The following is a 15,112-nucleotide window of genomic DNA, read 5'->3' on the forward strand; positions in this document are numbered from 1 at the left end:
TGTGTCTTAGTTCTGGTGAAGGGCATGCCACCTGCTTGTGTCCATAGAGATGTTATTGCTTCACCTGGAGTGCTCCACAATATTTCATCAATTGTATATATCTTGCTTTTATTAAATTGCAGGTCTTTTTATGGATTATGAAAAAATATACCTTAAAAAACACCTTCTTACTGTAAGAAGGATTTCTTTCTCCTTTCCACAGATGCAACCTACTGTATTTTTCGGACTACAAATCGCACTGTTTTTCATGGTTTGGGTGATCCTGTGACTTAAATATTAACATTTTCACACTGACAGTCATGAGAGGGCGCTCTAGGCTTGTGTGCCAATATCTATTACTTCTGTACCACTGTCATTTCGCTCTACTGTGCATGTCTCCTGCATGTGTCCTGCTGCAAGTAGTGAAATATGCAGCCGAAAACGGTAATCGAGCAGTAGAAAGAAAGTTTGGAGTGAGCGAGAAACTAGTGAGGGACTGGCGGAAAGCGGGGATGGAGAACACAGTTTCACGGTAACTGGGAAGGTGCACCGTGCAACTTTCCTGGAAGTCATTGGATGAATCGACAAAGCCTGGACTTCAGTGACAACCAAAATCATCCTGTCAGGATTCAGAAAGGCTGGGATAATTCTAACTGGATCTGATACTGAGTCTGATGACAGCTATGCAGAAGAGGAAGTAGCGCTCCGCTTTCCGCTAGAGGTTGCGGAGTTGTTCCAAAGTGACACCAAGAATGAAGAATTCAATGGATTTAATGATTTGGAGTGAGACTGAGAGTTTGGTAAACATGTTATGTTCTGTCGTTTATGCTATATTTATCTGAATAACTGTTCATATGTGACGTTAACAGTCTGTTCTGTTCTCTGTTCTATTGTTATTACTATAACTTGCCTTTCAAGATGAAATGTCAGTTCCTGGTCTCTGATTTTATGAAATAAATTTCCCCCAAAAAGTTCGGTAGTCCGGTGTGATTTATATATGTTTTTTTCCTTCTTCATTATGCATTTTTTGGATAGTATGACTTATACTCCAGAGCGACTTATAGCCCGAAAAATATGGTGCATATATGTTTAATGCCATACTGTGTAAAATTCTAAGCAAAGTAATAACAGTGAAAAGCAGGTGGCATACTTCCGAGTAGGTATGTTGTATTGTTGTGTCGTTGTATTGTTATGTCGTTGTGTCATTGGGTCTTTGGGCAAGTGGTTGCTTGATGTAAAGTTCTTTGAGACTCTTGAAGGTGAAAAAGTGCTATAGAAAACTGTGACCATTTACCATTTTAATATTTCCATGTGGTTTTGCTCTGAAGATCAAGACAGTTCAGAAACTGCAGTTAAACTACTGCATTTTTCACAGCATAGATAAAGTGTGTTTTATTACGATAAATATTTTTGATGGCGTACCTCTTGGTATCGTGCCAGGCCCCCGTTGACCGCGGCGTCGATGACCCCGTTGAGGCACATGGTGAGGGGGTTGATGTTGGTCATCTGTCGGTTCTGACACTGAGTGATCAGAGTGCGCAGCTGCAGGTTCTTGTTCTCTATCACCTCAATGGCATTCTCCAGAGGGCTCACCTCCACCTAAACAAAAATATTTGGTTACTATACTAATTAATACATACTGATGCTACTTTGGTTTTCCAGTAAAACTTTCTGAGGCAAACTGTTGAGATAAATGCATAAAATTGAACATATGCGTATGTGTGTATTCTAAAATACATACTTATAAATAGATCTTCTCTCCTGCACTTATAATAGATTTTTTCTTCATTGTTTTTGTAAAAAGTTTTTCTGTCATCTCGTATTCTATCCATTAAGAGGATTAAGCACAATAAGTGTCCTTAAACTTCAGCCTAAACCCCTTCAGTCTGCAGAATCGAATAATAATAGTAAGTAGGCATGTAACAATAACCGAACTATCGTGATATCGTATCGTCAAAGTTCTCACAATAATATCATGGACCATCACAATATATAGAATTACAAGTCTCATGGCTTAAATTGAGAGTTACGGTGCAGCAACAGCTAAAAAAAAAAGGCAGAGGGAACTACATAGACCATGATCCTTTGCTCCATTTCAGTGTAGACTACATGAAGAAATAACAGTTCTAAGCACTTTTAAGTCTTAGTTCTTTGGATTAAGTCTTGTCAAGACATTTTAAGAATTTTTTTTATTTTTTTTTTATAAATATCGTACAGTGACATGTATATTATGAAAATATTGTACCAAGAGATTTGGATTTGTTACAGTCCTAATCGTGAGCCTCCACACCATATCATGAGATTTCCTATGATATCGCAATAAATATCGTACTGTGAGATTCATACTGTGATGATATCGTATCATGAGACTTGGAAATCGTTACACCCCTACTAATAAGTGTTATGGATTCATTTTGTGTTATTCATGAATCATTATAACATGATTAATGATTATGCCAACTGACCAAACAAAATAAATCATAAACCAACTAGCTAAAACTACCAGACCATATGCTAATACACAGGGAGACACTAACTTTGTCACTTGTCACAAATAATACTTGGGGGATATTTAGGTGTTGAGTTATATTTAAATAAAATTGCAAGTTACTTAGATTGTTCATTCTATGGTATATGCACAATCTACAATTTCTTTCAGCCTAACCATGGATAAAAAGTTATTTTATGTTACTTTTATTATTTTTTATGTCGCTAAAAATGACATAAGATGGCTCAATAAAAAGTCAAGATATCTGAAAAATAAAACCAGGTATTTGTTTGATTAAAACGGATTGGGTTGACTTTGTGACATTTTCATTTTTTGCTTAAACAAATATCAAATACTGGGATGTCAAAAACAAGATGAAACCAGCAACTTGATTTCCAGAGTCAAATCCGATCTTTCAAAGGTCATGAGACGTGTCGACTGGCCTTTACCTGGAGACCTCAGTCATTACAGCAAATCAATGCGCTCACATCAACAGAGAGTTCAAATGACATAACAGCATAAGAGAATCCCCGTAGTTTAACACTGAGATAGAGAATAGAGAACAGGTCAGAATGTTATGGTGGAATTTACTGTTTGTCAGATTTCAGATTTGTTGACTTGGTTTATGGTTAATATATCTGGAATAACTGGGCCTATCCACATGAAACAAAAAACTGGCACAAAGTTCAACATCTAATTTGTCAATACAAACAAAAAAAATGCAAATACTCAACCACAAAGATGAAATTCCTGTCAATTAAAAGACTTAAAGCCCCAACGCTGCACGACTGACACAACTTGGTATACTCAGTCTTTGTTATGGAAAAGATTACAATATATAATAGATTTCAAATGGACAAATTTGACAAGATATAAAAGTGATCCGGTGAACTTTAATTTTATCTAAATGTAACTGTACACCCCTTGTTTGTTTATTGTTTTGTGTGTGTAAGAAAAATAAATAAATAAATAAATAAAGACTTAAGGCTACAAGATCAATCTGGCATGTTTGTGGAGCCCTTGCCTAACAAATAATGATAAGGTTTGACATTCGTGGATCGTAATTTTGGATATTTCTTTCAAAAACAGAAAAATCTCTCATACAGTTATACAGTCCCTTAGCCTCCATCTGAAATCATAATGTCATCAAACGCTCCAGTGAAGATGATGAGTGTTACGTACCACTTCCCTCTTCTCCACTTCAAACCAGCGGGAGATTCCTGGAAGACTTTGCACCAACGTCAGTGTCGTCCGCTCCACCCACAGGCTCTGAAATCACACACATGACACACAAAAACATGAAGATGGAGATTCAGTCCTTTCAAATTGTGATATGTTTGGGCAATAATGTTTATACTAAGTAATTAAATAAAGTAAAGACATGGCATATCACCCAGCTCTATCTAAACAGGGTGAAACAAGGAAAAAAATTACCAATGAACTTAAAACAAAGCATAACTACTAATTTAAAGATAGTACACAACTTTTATTAGCTTTAAGCCACGTTAGACTGTTGTTACCTCCTCAAAAACATACCTGGAGTTGTGCTTAAATTTCTTTCACACAGGTTTGAGTAATCCTTTATTATTTGTCTGTCTACATCTCCAAAGCTCAAAATGCTCCGTTCCACCTTGTGATTTCATGAAGCGGCAGTTTTCAGCTTTAGTTCAGTAGAGAGAGGCAATTTCAAGTGCTGAAATAATCGAAATGACTGTAGTGAAGGTGTATGGAATTTCAAAACAGCGGAGCACTTCCTGTATTACCACATGACGTCACTAGATGGAACAATGTTTTCTGTTTGAGAGAAGAACTCAGCCTAAATATGCAGGGTTTGGCTGTTAAAGAACAAACAAAATAAAACTCCAGGTATGTTTTTGATGAGGAAAGAACATTTTAAACATCGTAACAGATCAGAAAATAGCGTAACATGAGCCCTTAAACTTTCATGTCAATTCATTTTGGTACACAGTTAAACATGGCGACTGTATCTTCTGCCTGACACCCACTTGGAGCTGTAGGTCAAATGTTATGTGTTACATCTCAGTCATCAGTCATGTTCTAGCACTAACGCTGTCAGCTAGCATGTCAATATGGCCACAAAGCACAAGGTCAGGCAGACAGCTCATAAACTAGCAAACTCAATACGTTCTATCACTCAAACAAAGAGCTCTGTATGGCCCACCAGTACGGACACTTAAGATGTAGATGTTTTCAATTGGAAAGGTGAGAGAAGAGCAAAAAAGAAGAAAATTACCACACAGAGGTCACATGGAACATATTTTTGCTCTTACTGGTGATTACTATATAAATATGTTTAAAATATAACACACAATTTGATTGTTTCTATGGATATGTCGTTACTCTGCCTGAAATGTTCCACAGTATGACATTAAACAGCTCTACCTTACATTTATTCAATTACAGGTGGTTTTATAGCTCAAATATAGTTAGAAAAACAGGCATTCTGACTGTGAGCGTGTCGCCTCTCCACAGATCTGACCTGGAACATGGTCTGGTCTGTTCTCCATGAAGATAGAAAGGTTTAATACTATACTGTAAAACATTCCAGACAAAGCAACTACCAGAAAAGTTACACAATGCACCTTTAAGTCAACCTTGGTCAATCATAGAGCATTACTGTACACAAACTACAAAGACGCACTATGTAACTTTTCAAACACTTGCTTGTCTTCATGGAGATATTATTGCTTTTCCATAGTAATAATGCATAAAAATCTATCTATATCCAACAGTAGATGCTACCAGACCAAGATAAAGGTCAGCTCTGCAGAAAGAAGATACATCAGGCATTTTGAGAAATAATCATCCTTAATAAAAATCAAATATAGATTTGCTTAATACCAACCATACTGTGGAATATAAAAACAAAGCAATAACATCTCCATGGCTGGCCCTCCACCAGAAAAGTTACATACTACACTGACAGTTAGGAATTTTGGACTTTAGATCTCATTTCCTAGTGAGTCAGAGTGTTGGAGACGTGTGGAGACACTTTTGTAAATATTCCATCCAGTCCTTGTATTTGCAGAGGTCGCTGGTGCTAGACTAGTGCAGGTCAATGGCCATAGTTATCCTGTCACTAAAAACAGTCTTACTCACTCCACAAAACACCCGAAGCAAATCTAGTATTGTGCCAGACAGTCAATGTAAATGTCTGTGTTGATAGAATAATGTTTGAAATGAAACTAACCTTGCATCACATGAATCATCGCATGTTGAGGGACTATTTTCGCATACATCAGTCACCACTGACAAGCTTTCTATCAGGAAGTACAATTCGCTGCTGCTGCTCAGACATAAATGCTTGAAATGCAAGCTTGGTTTTACTTCTAAAATTATTCTATTGACAGAGACATTTACATCGACAGTCTGGCGTTATAATTGTTTTGCTTCGGGTGCTTTGTGGAGCGGGTAAGACTAGACAGGATAACTATGGCCATTGACATGCACTAGCCTAGCACCAGCGACCTCTGCAAATACAAGGACTGGATGGAATATTTTAAAAAGTGTCTCCAGACATCTCCAGCACTCTGGCTCACTAGGAAATGAGGCCCTCTGTCCAAAATTCCGAACTGTCCCTTTAAAAACCTGATGTGACTTTTATAAATGGGCTTGCAAAACGTGTGAGGAAAATTGAAAAAGATTAAGGACGGATACCTAAATTATAACTAAATTAGCTTTCACCTTCACCTTGGTTTTATGAGGGAACAGTCAGGTACACGAAGGAATTCCTAAATTATTCAAAGTTGATTGAAAATTGGGGTCTTGCTCAAGGACACTCCAGCAGAGCGGACAGGACCTGACACACTCTATTGATCCTGTAGGATGGAAATGGGGCTTCCGGCTTTCTCTGCAACCCAACTGCCCTCTATTGATTTAGTGCTTTTTAAACACAAGAAAAGCACAGGAAAATCACTCGGACACAATTAAACTTGACCGGTCAACTCATTGTCTGAATACTGTGTAGCTCACCCCTACAGTGATAAATATGAGTTTACAGGGGCCATCCTTAAAATAATAAAATAAGTACAAGTATTTTTTATTGACTCCCTGAAATGAAACACTCAACTCATAAACCTCATCCCTGGGTGCACGAAATAGTCTGTTAAGTGCAACAGTTTTATAACACATCTCATTTCTTTGAGAGGTAAAATATATGACTACAGTTGTGGTTAACATTTATATAATCAATCATAAGTGCTTTTTGGGGCTCAGCTGTGGCTCAGTATCCACGTGGTGTTAGTAAGTTATTGGTGGTGGTCAGAGTTAGTGATGGCACAGACTGGCAATTGGCAGATTGGGGTCAGTTTGACCCCAGGGCAGTTGTAGCTACAAAATAGATCGCCAGAACCAAGTGTGGAGTGACTGAATAATAATGACAGAGAGAGAATGCTGAGAGAAGAAACTTGAGAAATGTCTTAAGCATGCGTGATGGAAATTTATACTGTGGAAAGACGATTGTTTGTGTAAATGAATGCAATTTCTACCCAAGACCAGACCAGTCATTAACATGTGTAAAGGCTCAGCACCCTCAGGAAACTGTGTGTTGTCTTAGCTTTCCTCAAATGTATGTTAAGCTGTGAAACATATCTGCTTTATGTATATAAATATGTATGTAACTTGTATTTCTGTATAAATACTCAGAGCTCAAATGCTGTGGAAGGAGATAATCAGAGCTCAGATGCTCTGGGGGGAGAGGCTGTTGGTCTCACTCGCTATAACAAGAATAAACCTTTGTCAGGGTATCCCCAGGTTTGACTACACCGAATGTAAGACTTTTTAAAGACCTTTTTAAGACCACTTAAATGAAAATTAAGACCCATTATGCGGGTGAAACCACCAGATCCAATTCTAATAATGACCAACCAACTACGCACTATATCTAGAATCTAAGAGCCACTGTGGTTAGGCTAATGAAATTTAAGACGTTTGTGAAAAAATAAGGCTGGACAACATAATTTAGGACTTTTTAAGGCCTTAATTTAGGAACAAGAAATTTAAGACCTTTTTAAGACTTTTAAGACCTCGCAGCTTCCCTGTTTGTCTGTATTCCAAAAACTCATTGGGCTTCACAAATGGATTCATTATTTATCATCAAGAGATAAACATAATTTTTTCAACAACACATGTAAAGGGCAATATAAAATGCACGGCAGTATTTCTGTAATTAAGTGTCTAACATTAGTATTATCAGTGTTTTCATTTAGCCAGTCAGTTAGTTTTGCGTGTTTAAACGTATTAAAACAACTACATGTTAATTAAATAATTTAATTCATGTTGACACATCCAGGAGTAAAACAGCTTTTTTGGAAAACCTAAAACACAATTTTAGGGTACGCTTCAGTTCTTATTACTCGTTATTAGTAAAACGTTAGGTCAGTTTTGTAAATTAATAATGATTCTAGTAGGCTTTTGGCAATGAGGCTGTTTTAAGAACGAGTAGGCCAAGAAATGTACTTTTTACTTATTAGAATTTATGTAGCATATATATATATATACATTTATTTTACATGTAATATATATATAAATGGTGAGAAACACATTTATATATATATTACATGTTAAATAAATGTGGATATCCCGTACATCTAGCAGAGTTAAACTATTCTATGGATTAACATTTAGGGGAAAAACACATTTAAGAAGATGAAAAATAATAAATAAAACTTCAAATACAGGTACAGTGCATTTCCTCCTCCACAGTTCCCACGCACAGTCAGATAAGAGTGTTCCTGTAGTCAGTGTTTTACCTTGAACTCATTCTCCTTGTCTTTGCTGCCCTTGTGGAACGGCCGGTCGTATCTGAACCTCCAGATGTGATTGAACTTGTAGAAGCTTTTGATGTTGTCAGGAACACCGTCTCTCTGCAGCACATCCTGACTCTCCGGGATGGGAGTCACAGCGTAGATCTGAAGGTCTGTGCAGTTTGGGTTAAGGAATAAGACACGATATAGGCTTGGGGCAGTGCTGAAATAATGTGCAGTGATTATCATGGACAAAGTCATTACAATCAGTGAAAATATAATGATAAGTAATAAATCATATGAGTAAGGTCTATGTATTTAACACTCCAGAAGAGAACATATTAGATATAAGTATAAGATAGATGCCAATGATCACAATGAATGATTACTTATTTATCACAATAAACAGATGTTGTCCTATCCCTAAATTAACTATTTAATCACAATCGAATGCATAAACTGTAGATGCCGTATCACTTGCATGATTCCAAACATAGAAAACAGAAAGTTAAAACAATATTTCAGAACATTATCCATGGTGACAGATGAGTTTTATGCCAATGGAACATTCAATGGAAAAAGTTTGCAGTGGTTGAAAGTACCAAAGCGCATGTAGTAAAGCACTGTACTTCTGCTATAAGTTGAATTTTTAGGTATCTGTACTTTGCTTGAGTCAATTTTCCAGTGTGTACTATTTTTTCATTTAATTCACTATATTTGAGAGCAGGTATCTGTACGTTTTTTTTTTTGATTTTTTTTTACTGTTAAATGGCTTTTAAATGAATACTTAAATCATTTTACTTAAGTAGATTTTTCCATGTGATGATTATAGTTTACATGAGTACCTTTTTGCCTCTGCATCTGTATTTTATTATTATTATTTTTTGCAATAAAAACAAAGCCTGATTTATCAGACGGTTTCACTTCGTAGAAACCGTCTGACCTCGCAGTGTTAGAATTCGTTTGCTCGACGGTAGGTGGGTACTATTGATCATTTAACCAATCGCTGCTATTTGGTAGTCACATACATAAAGCTTTTCCCAAATTCCGGAAAGAAGAAGGACAATAACGTCTTTCCCCTTGATGAAATTCACCAAACATTCTCTTTATTCCGGCTTTAAATTCTCAGTCTCAGGAATTGTTGACAACACTGACTGAATATATGGCTCTTCGCTGAATGGCTGGTGCTCGAACTTGCACTTTTTTTTGCAAACCGTGTATTTTGATTTCTGACCTAATTGCTGGAGAGAAATGAAATTAAACGGAGGCACTAGGTGGCACCAGCCTGGCTAATAACTGTTTACTGTTACTTACCATAGCATTAATAAAACCAAATTATACTGAAATAGAAATGTATCTATAGAATGCCAGGACTTATTGTAAACACAGCCAATTCTTCCGAGACCTAAAATAACATGGGAACTGAAATGCCCCGCTAAAAACAAGGACAAGGGCAGAGAAAGGCAATGGCAGCAAGGTTATGCACTCTGAGGCCAGGTGGTAACAGCTCCCGTGGCAGTACACAGGTGAAGTACACAAACTAATGAGAAATAGTGTAGAAGCCTTTTAAACGCAGATAAAACGCCTGCTACCTGCTCACATTTAACAGCATTAGACGCCGTTTCATCATAATGCAGGGGGGTTACCTCACACAAACCAAAACAAAAATAAATGCGTGAATGCTGTAAATCGTATTTTTGGTCCTATATTTAAAAGCAGAGATGGTAGCGGAGGAGGACAGAGGATGTGACTCAGTGCTTTCTCTACTGCTCAAATTCATCACTAGATAAGGCTGCTTCAGGACACGCTGAGAAATATGAGGCAACACAGGTAATCTCCATTTTATGCTGGAGTTATTTTGACAGAATGTACTGATGGAAGCGCAATGTAAAAGGGTTTATATTAATTAGCATTTGTGACAGAAATATAAAGCTGGGAGATAATTTATTCATGATCCTAGAAGAAGAGAGAGCTGTGGCGGTGCAGGTGAGTGGACTGAACGGATGAATAAAGATCCGCTTAACCAGGCTGCCTTCATCGAGCTAATTTTAACTCCTTGGCTTAGACAATGAATCAGTTTAATAGCATTGTCTTTTCTTTAAGTTTTCTCCTTCCACTGGATGATTTATGTAATATTATTCAGGCTTGGAATAAACAGAAAGTCAATATGCATTTTTGAGTTGCCATATTCCAACTGGTTATGAATAAAAATGTGAAAAAGTGTGAAGTATAAACTATGGGTCAAAATAATGTTAAATTAATGAATCCCCTTCTAGCGCTGTCACAATACTAAACTTTAAACTAGCTTATAATACTAAAAAAAGTATTCCGATGAGAGTCTCTATCAGAAAGAAAGAGAAACAGAAGAGAACGCACCATCATTTTAGACAATAAAATGTCTTTTTGGCACAAAATAATACTAGTTTCTACCATGTGGTCTCATTCTAGATCGGATACGAGTACATTAGTCAGGAAAGGTCACATTTTGCCACATAAATTTCATTTTATTTGGTATAAAAATTAAAAGTAAAAAAAAAAAGTACCTAGTTTTAATACTAGTTTGAGTGTTGGTTAGTATTGTTGGTAAAAAAAAAAAAAATAAATAAATAAATATTTATTTATCTTATTTTATTTTACTTACTTACTTGTTATTACTTATTTTAGCCAGGAAAGCTCAAATTTTTACCCTATATATATGATGTTATTTGTTAAATTTCAAAAAAGTAAAAAAAAAACAAACAAACAAAAAAAATAGTTTCAATCCTACTTTTAGTATTGGTTAGAATCTTGGTAAAAAAAAAAAAAAATAATAATAATAATAATAATGATAACTCTACCCCACATTATTTACTTGAAATCTAGGTCTGATATACAGCAAGAACATAAAAAGTAAAAAAAAAAAAATAAAATTAAGTATCTAGTTTCAATTCTAGTTTTAGCATTGGTTAGTATTTGGGTAAAAAATAAATTAATTAAAATGACAACTCTATCTCACCTTATTTATTTGAAATCTAGTTCTGATATACAGCTAGAATATTAGCGAGGAAAGCTCAAATTTTGTCCCATATATGTGATTTTATTTTGCATACTTCAAAATTATAAAAAAAAGAAATGAAATCTAATTTCAATACTACTTTTAATATTTCAGTATAAAAAATGAGAGCTCTACCCATCTTACTCATTTAAAATGCAGTTTAATATTTCAAGAAATACTAAATCTTTTACTTACATTTATACACTGTACATAAATAGTGAGTCTAGTTGAAGTTGCTAGTTTTTTTTTTCTTTTTGCAAACTCCTCTGTAGTGCTTTGATCGCTACAAGACAAACCATCTAAAGCAGAATTGCCCAGTTCTATGTCTCATTATATTGTTACAGTGAATTGAGACAGAAACCTGCCTGTTTGATAGAGTGATTTTAAAGGCATTGTACATTGTGCCGTTGTTGATTTGTATTCCAGCCCACACATGTCAGCTCCAGTGTGGTATAGACCAGAGCCTGCAGAGAGAGTATATAAAGCCCATAGTTAAGGATACACTGCGCGTCAGCCTGGTAGATGGTCTGGTCGGGCTGGTTCACGTGCTGCATGGCGATAGCGTGGGGAAACTCGTTGAGCATCCGCTGTTGGAAAGCCTCCAGGCGCTCGTAGTCATGGCCACGGCAAACAAACTCCTTATTCTGCAGAGGAGGGCACACAGGATCACAGGGTTACAGTGACATCTAGTGGCTACAATCTAAAACTGCGCTCAAGAAAAAAAAGACCAAGGACAAAGCTTGTTACATCATTTAATGGCATTAAGTGTAGCTGAATGTCACCTCCAACTTTAGGAGTTTTAAAAGGAAAGTTAAGCCTGCGCAGTAAAGCTATAGAGCTCCGGACCCCACGTGACTCACGGTGGGCGGGCGCATTTTGGCAGTAAAAATGGATAGCGCCACCGCTGAATTTTTCAAGCCATCGGAGTACTCACTTTAATTCACAAGACATTGAGCTTCAGATCAAATTAAATGGATTAAACATTGACCGTATAATGCCGGGGGTGGTTTTTTTAAAAATATTTCCGCTGAAGAAGACTCCAGATACATGCAGTACATCGCCAAATGAACCAAAATTGGTCCGATTGACATGCCTCTGTTTCCTGGTAGAACAGCAATACCTCCAATTATCAACACAGATGTTCCCTGTTAAGACACGGGACATCCTCATCTCAAGAGTCATCATGAACTCGTAAACACAAAAGCACGGGTAACAGCAGCAGCAACACGATAAAAGAGGAGCCCTCACCGCAGCTCAGATCCCTCAGGACGGGGGCCTTGGTGTGGTCCTTGGTCCAGGCTCCGTCCTCATCCAGACGGTAGCGAGCAAGACCAAGGGTTGAGCTGTTCCGTGTCATCGTCTGCACGCTGGCATGCGGGAAAAGCGAGAAACTGTGGACTAAGGTCTGGACAGCTCAAAACTGCGGCTGGTTCCGAGGTGATGCAAAGCATCCGGACAAAGCATGTTGTTTAGCGTCCACGCTCTTGGTTCCTGGGAACGTTCTTGTAACTGACACCAGCTGTAGCTCCTTAAGCTGGTTCAGGACTCTTGAATGTCATTTTACACTAGGCTAGGACATTTTTAAAGTTCAATTGAATAAGTATTGGTTAAAGTTGGTATTGGAAACAAAATAATTTGGAGTTTAAAAGGAAAGTTAAGCCTGCGCAGTAAAGCTATTCCGCACTAACATTATTATAGATTTTCGTTTTACATTTAAAGCTTTTCTGTGTATTTTTATTTATATTTTTTTGTATTGGTTTGTTTTGGCTTATGTTGTTTTACTTAAGCCATATTTAGTCTTTTTTGTGTGTTTGGAGGGAAGGGAAAGGCTTTTCTCACACAAAATATCTGTCACACAAGAGATGTTTCTGATATAGTTTATATAGGCCTTACCCGTAAAAAGAAAGGAAACTTCTTCCCATAGAAACCGACTCTGAAAAACTCAGGCTCCAGCCGCTGTTGGTCCATGATCTTGTCGTACAGTGAAGCCTCCATCATCTAAATATCATAAAGCATAAAGTATAAATTAAGCAAAGTATAGTAAAAAGAAATCTGTGAAACCGTAAAACATTTTCATCAGATATTTGACATTAACATTCAACACTTACCCTCATCTTGCTCAGATTTCTGTAATCATAAAAGGACTCGTACTGATCTGCCAGCTCTCTGCAGAGGATGATCCCGTTCTCCCAGCACTACAGAGATCAGTAAACACACATTAGATACTACGGCATACACACTCAGACATGCAACAACACAAGAAACATCATGTCCAATCTTTAAACTGTCAATAATATGTTTTATAACTCTGCTCTTCTGCACTGTCTCCACTGGATGGCACTGGTGAGTCAGCTACGCTAGAAACCTCCTCCTCTTACACCCCCTTTCTGCAGGTGGGTACAGTACATGCGGCATCCAGCCATCTTGCTAATTAAATGAAAATCTTTCTCCTCCTAATCCCAGAGCGCCTGAACAGGAAATGGCACCGCCTCGTGAATGTTGAGTCAAATGGGACGATGAGTAATGAGGGGAGCAATTTTAATCATTCAGATGTTGGTGTTCTTGTGCATTTTTGAGGAGCTCCTTAATTCTGCTTTTTAAGAAGAGTGCGGTAATTATAGCACTATTTAAGTAATTATAAACATGCTCTCTGTGGGAACGTCCTTTAAATAGGACTTATTTGAGCTCTAACCCTCCTATTGGATTTTAAAGAAAAAACAGTTGCAGTTTTTCATTCTGTATTCTGCATTTTTAACGTTTTTTAGACACGTTTGCATTTACTGTAATATAAGTGCACAATATAAACTTGAAAATTACTCAAAGCTTCAGTTAGTGTGTGTTTTGTTAATAGATGGGCTTTTCTGTTCAAAGGTGCCATTTTGGGGACTTTTTTACTATTTAAAAGATCATTTACGCTTGAATTGCCATGGCAACTGTAGTAATTATTTATCGCTGTAAAACTCGTGGCTACAAAACAGCGGAAGAGTCTTGTAGAGCATCTCCTAACGTATTGAAAAGTGAATCAAGTATAAATTCTAAACTACAACGTGGAGGCAATTTGAGCACTGCCAGTGATTTAGATTTTAAAAACACAAAACTTCACAAGTTAAGAAATTTGTGCTAGTATAAAAAGAGCTCCGAAGAGAAGGACTAAAGATGTAAAACAGGAAAGAAAACAATTCCTTAAAGGCCACGAACATCATTTTTTTATTTATTTCAGCTGAATTTGTCTTGCTCTGGAATAGACACATTATATCAGCAGCTCTTCAGGCTAAAATATATCCTTGCTGGCCAGATCTAATTATGATACGTTTTAACCGAAATATCGTGATATTGTATTGTCAAAAGTCTCGTGGGCCATCACAATATATCAAATTACACATTTCTTTGCTTAAATGCATTGTTTTACAATAGCAACAGCTTATAAACATAGGGAACTACATATCCCATGGTTCCTTTCAGTGCAAACAACAGGAAAAAATATGTTTTTTACTTGAATTCTTGGGATTATGATGGAAACAATTCACACCAAAATCTTGTCAAGGTATTTTAAAAGCAGAAAAGTGTCCTGTCAGCCTCTCCAAAATATTACAATAAATATCGTACAGAGAAATGCATATCATGATAATATTGTACCGAGAGATTTGGATATCGTTACATCCTTGGTGTTTTATCATCTGTTTTATCATCAAGAAGTGTGTGTTAGCATGCTGGTTAGTGTTTAAACTCTGCACTGGTTTCTGAGACTTGTGAAAAGCACAGGGTAAATAATTAGGGTGATCTGAATGCATAAGCTAAGTGAGGAATAATTTTTGACCACTGCAAACCATTTCAAATAAACTAGTT

General features: G+C 36.7%; 1 protein-coding gene across 1 annotated transcript in view; it reads right to left on the reverse strand.

Annotated features, from left to right (window-relative positions):
* dock4b (dedicator of cytokinesis 4b) overlaps nucleotides 1-15,112 on the reverse strand; it is a 279,898-nt gene that overhangs the window by 48,022 nt on the left and 216,764 nt on the right. Inside the window, 6 exon segments of the mRNA XM_055153283.1 lie at nucleotides 1,402-1,578; nucleotides 3,650-3,736; nucleotides 8,239-8,405; nucleotides 11,769-11,910; nucleotides 13,160-13,264; nucleotides 13,375-13,461. Coding sequence (XP_055009258.1) covers nucleotides 1,402-1,578; nucleotides 3,650-3,736; nucleotides 8,239-8,405; nucleotides 11,769-11,910; nucleotides 13,160-13,264; nucleotides 13,375-13,461 — 765 coding nt within the window.

Source organism: Boleophthalmus pectinirostris, unplaced genomic scaffold (assembly GCF_026225935.1).
Source record: "Boleophthalmus pectinirostris isolate CB_2022bp ecotype Guang Dong unplaced genomic scaffold, ASM2622593v1 HiC_scaffold_18, whole genome shotgun sequence".
Classification (NCBI taxonomy): Eukaryota; Metazoa; Chordata; class Actinopteri; order Gobiiformes; family Gobiidae; genus Boleophthalmus; species Boleophthalmus pectinirostris.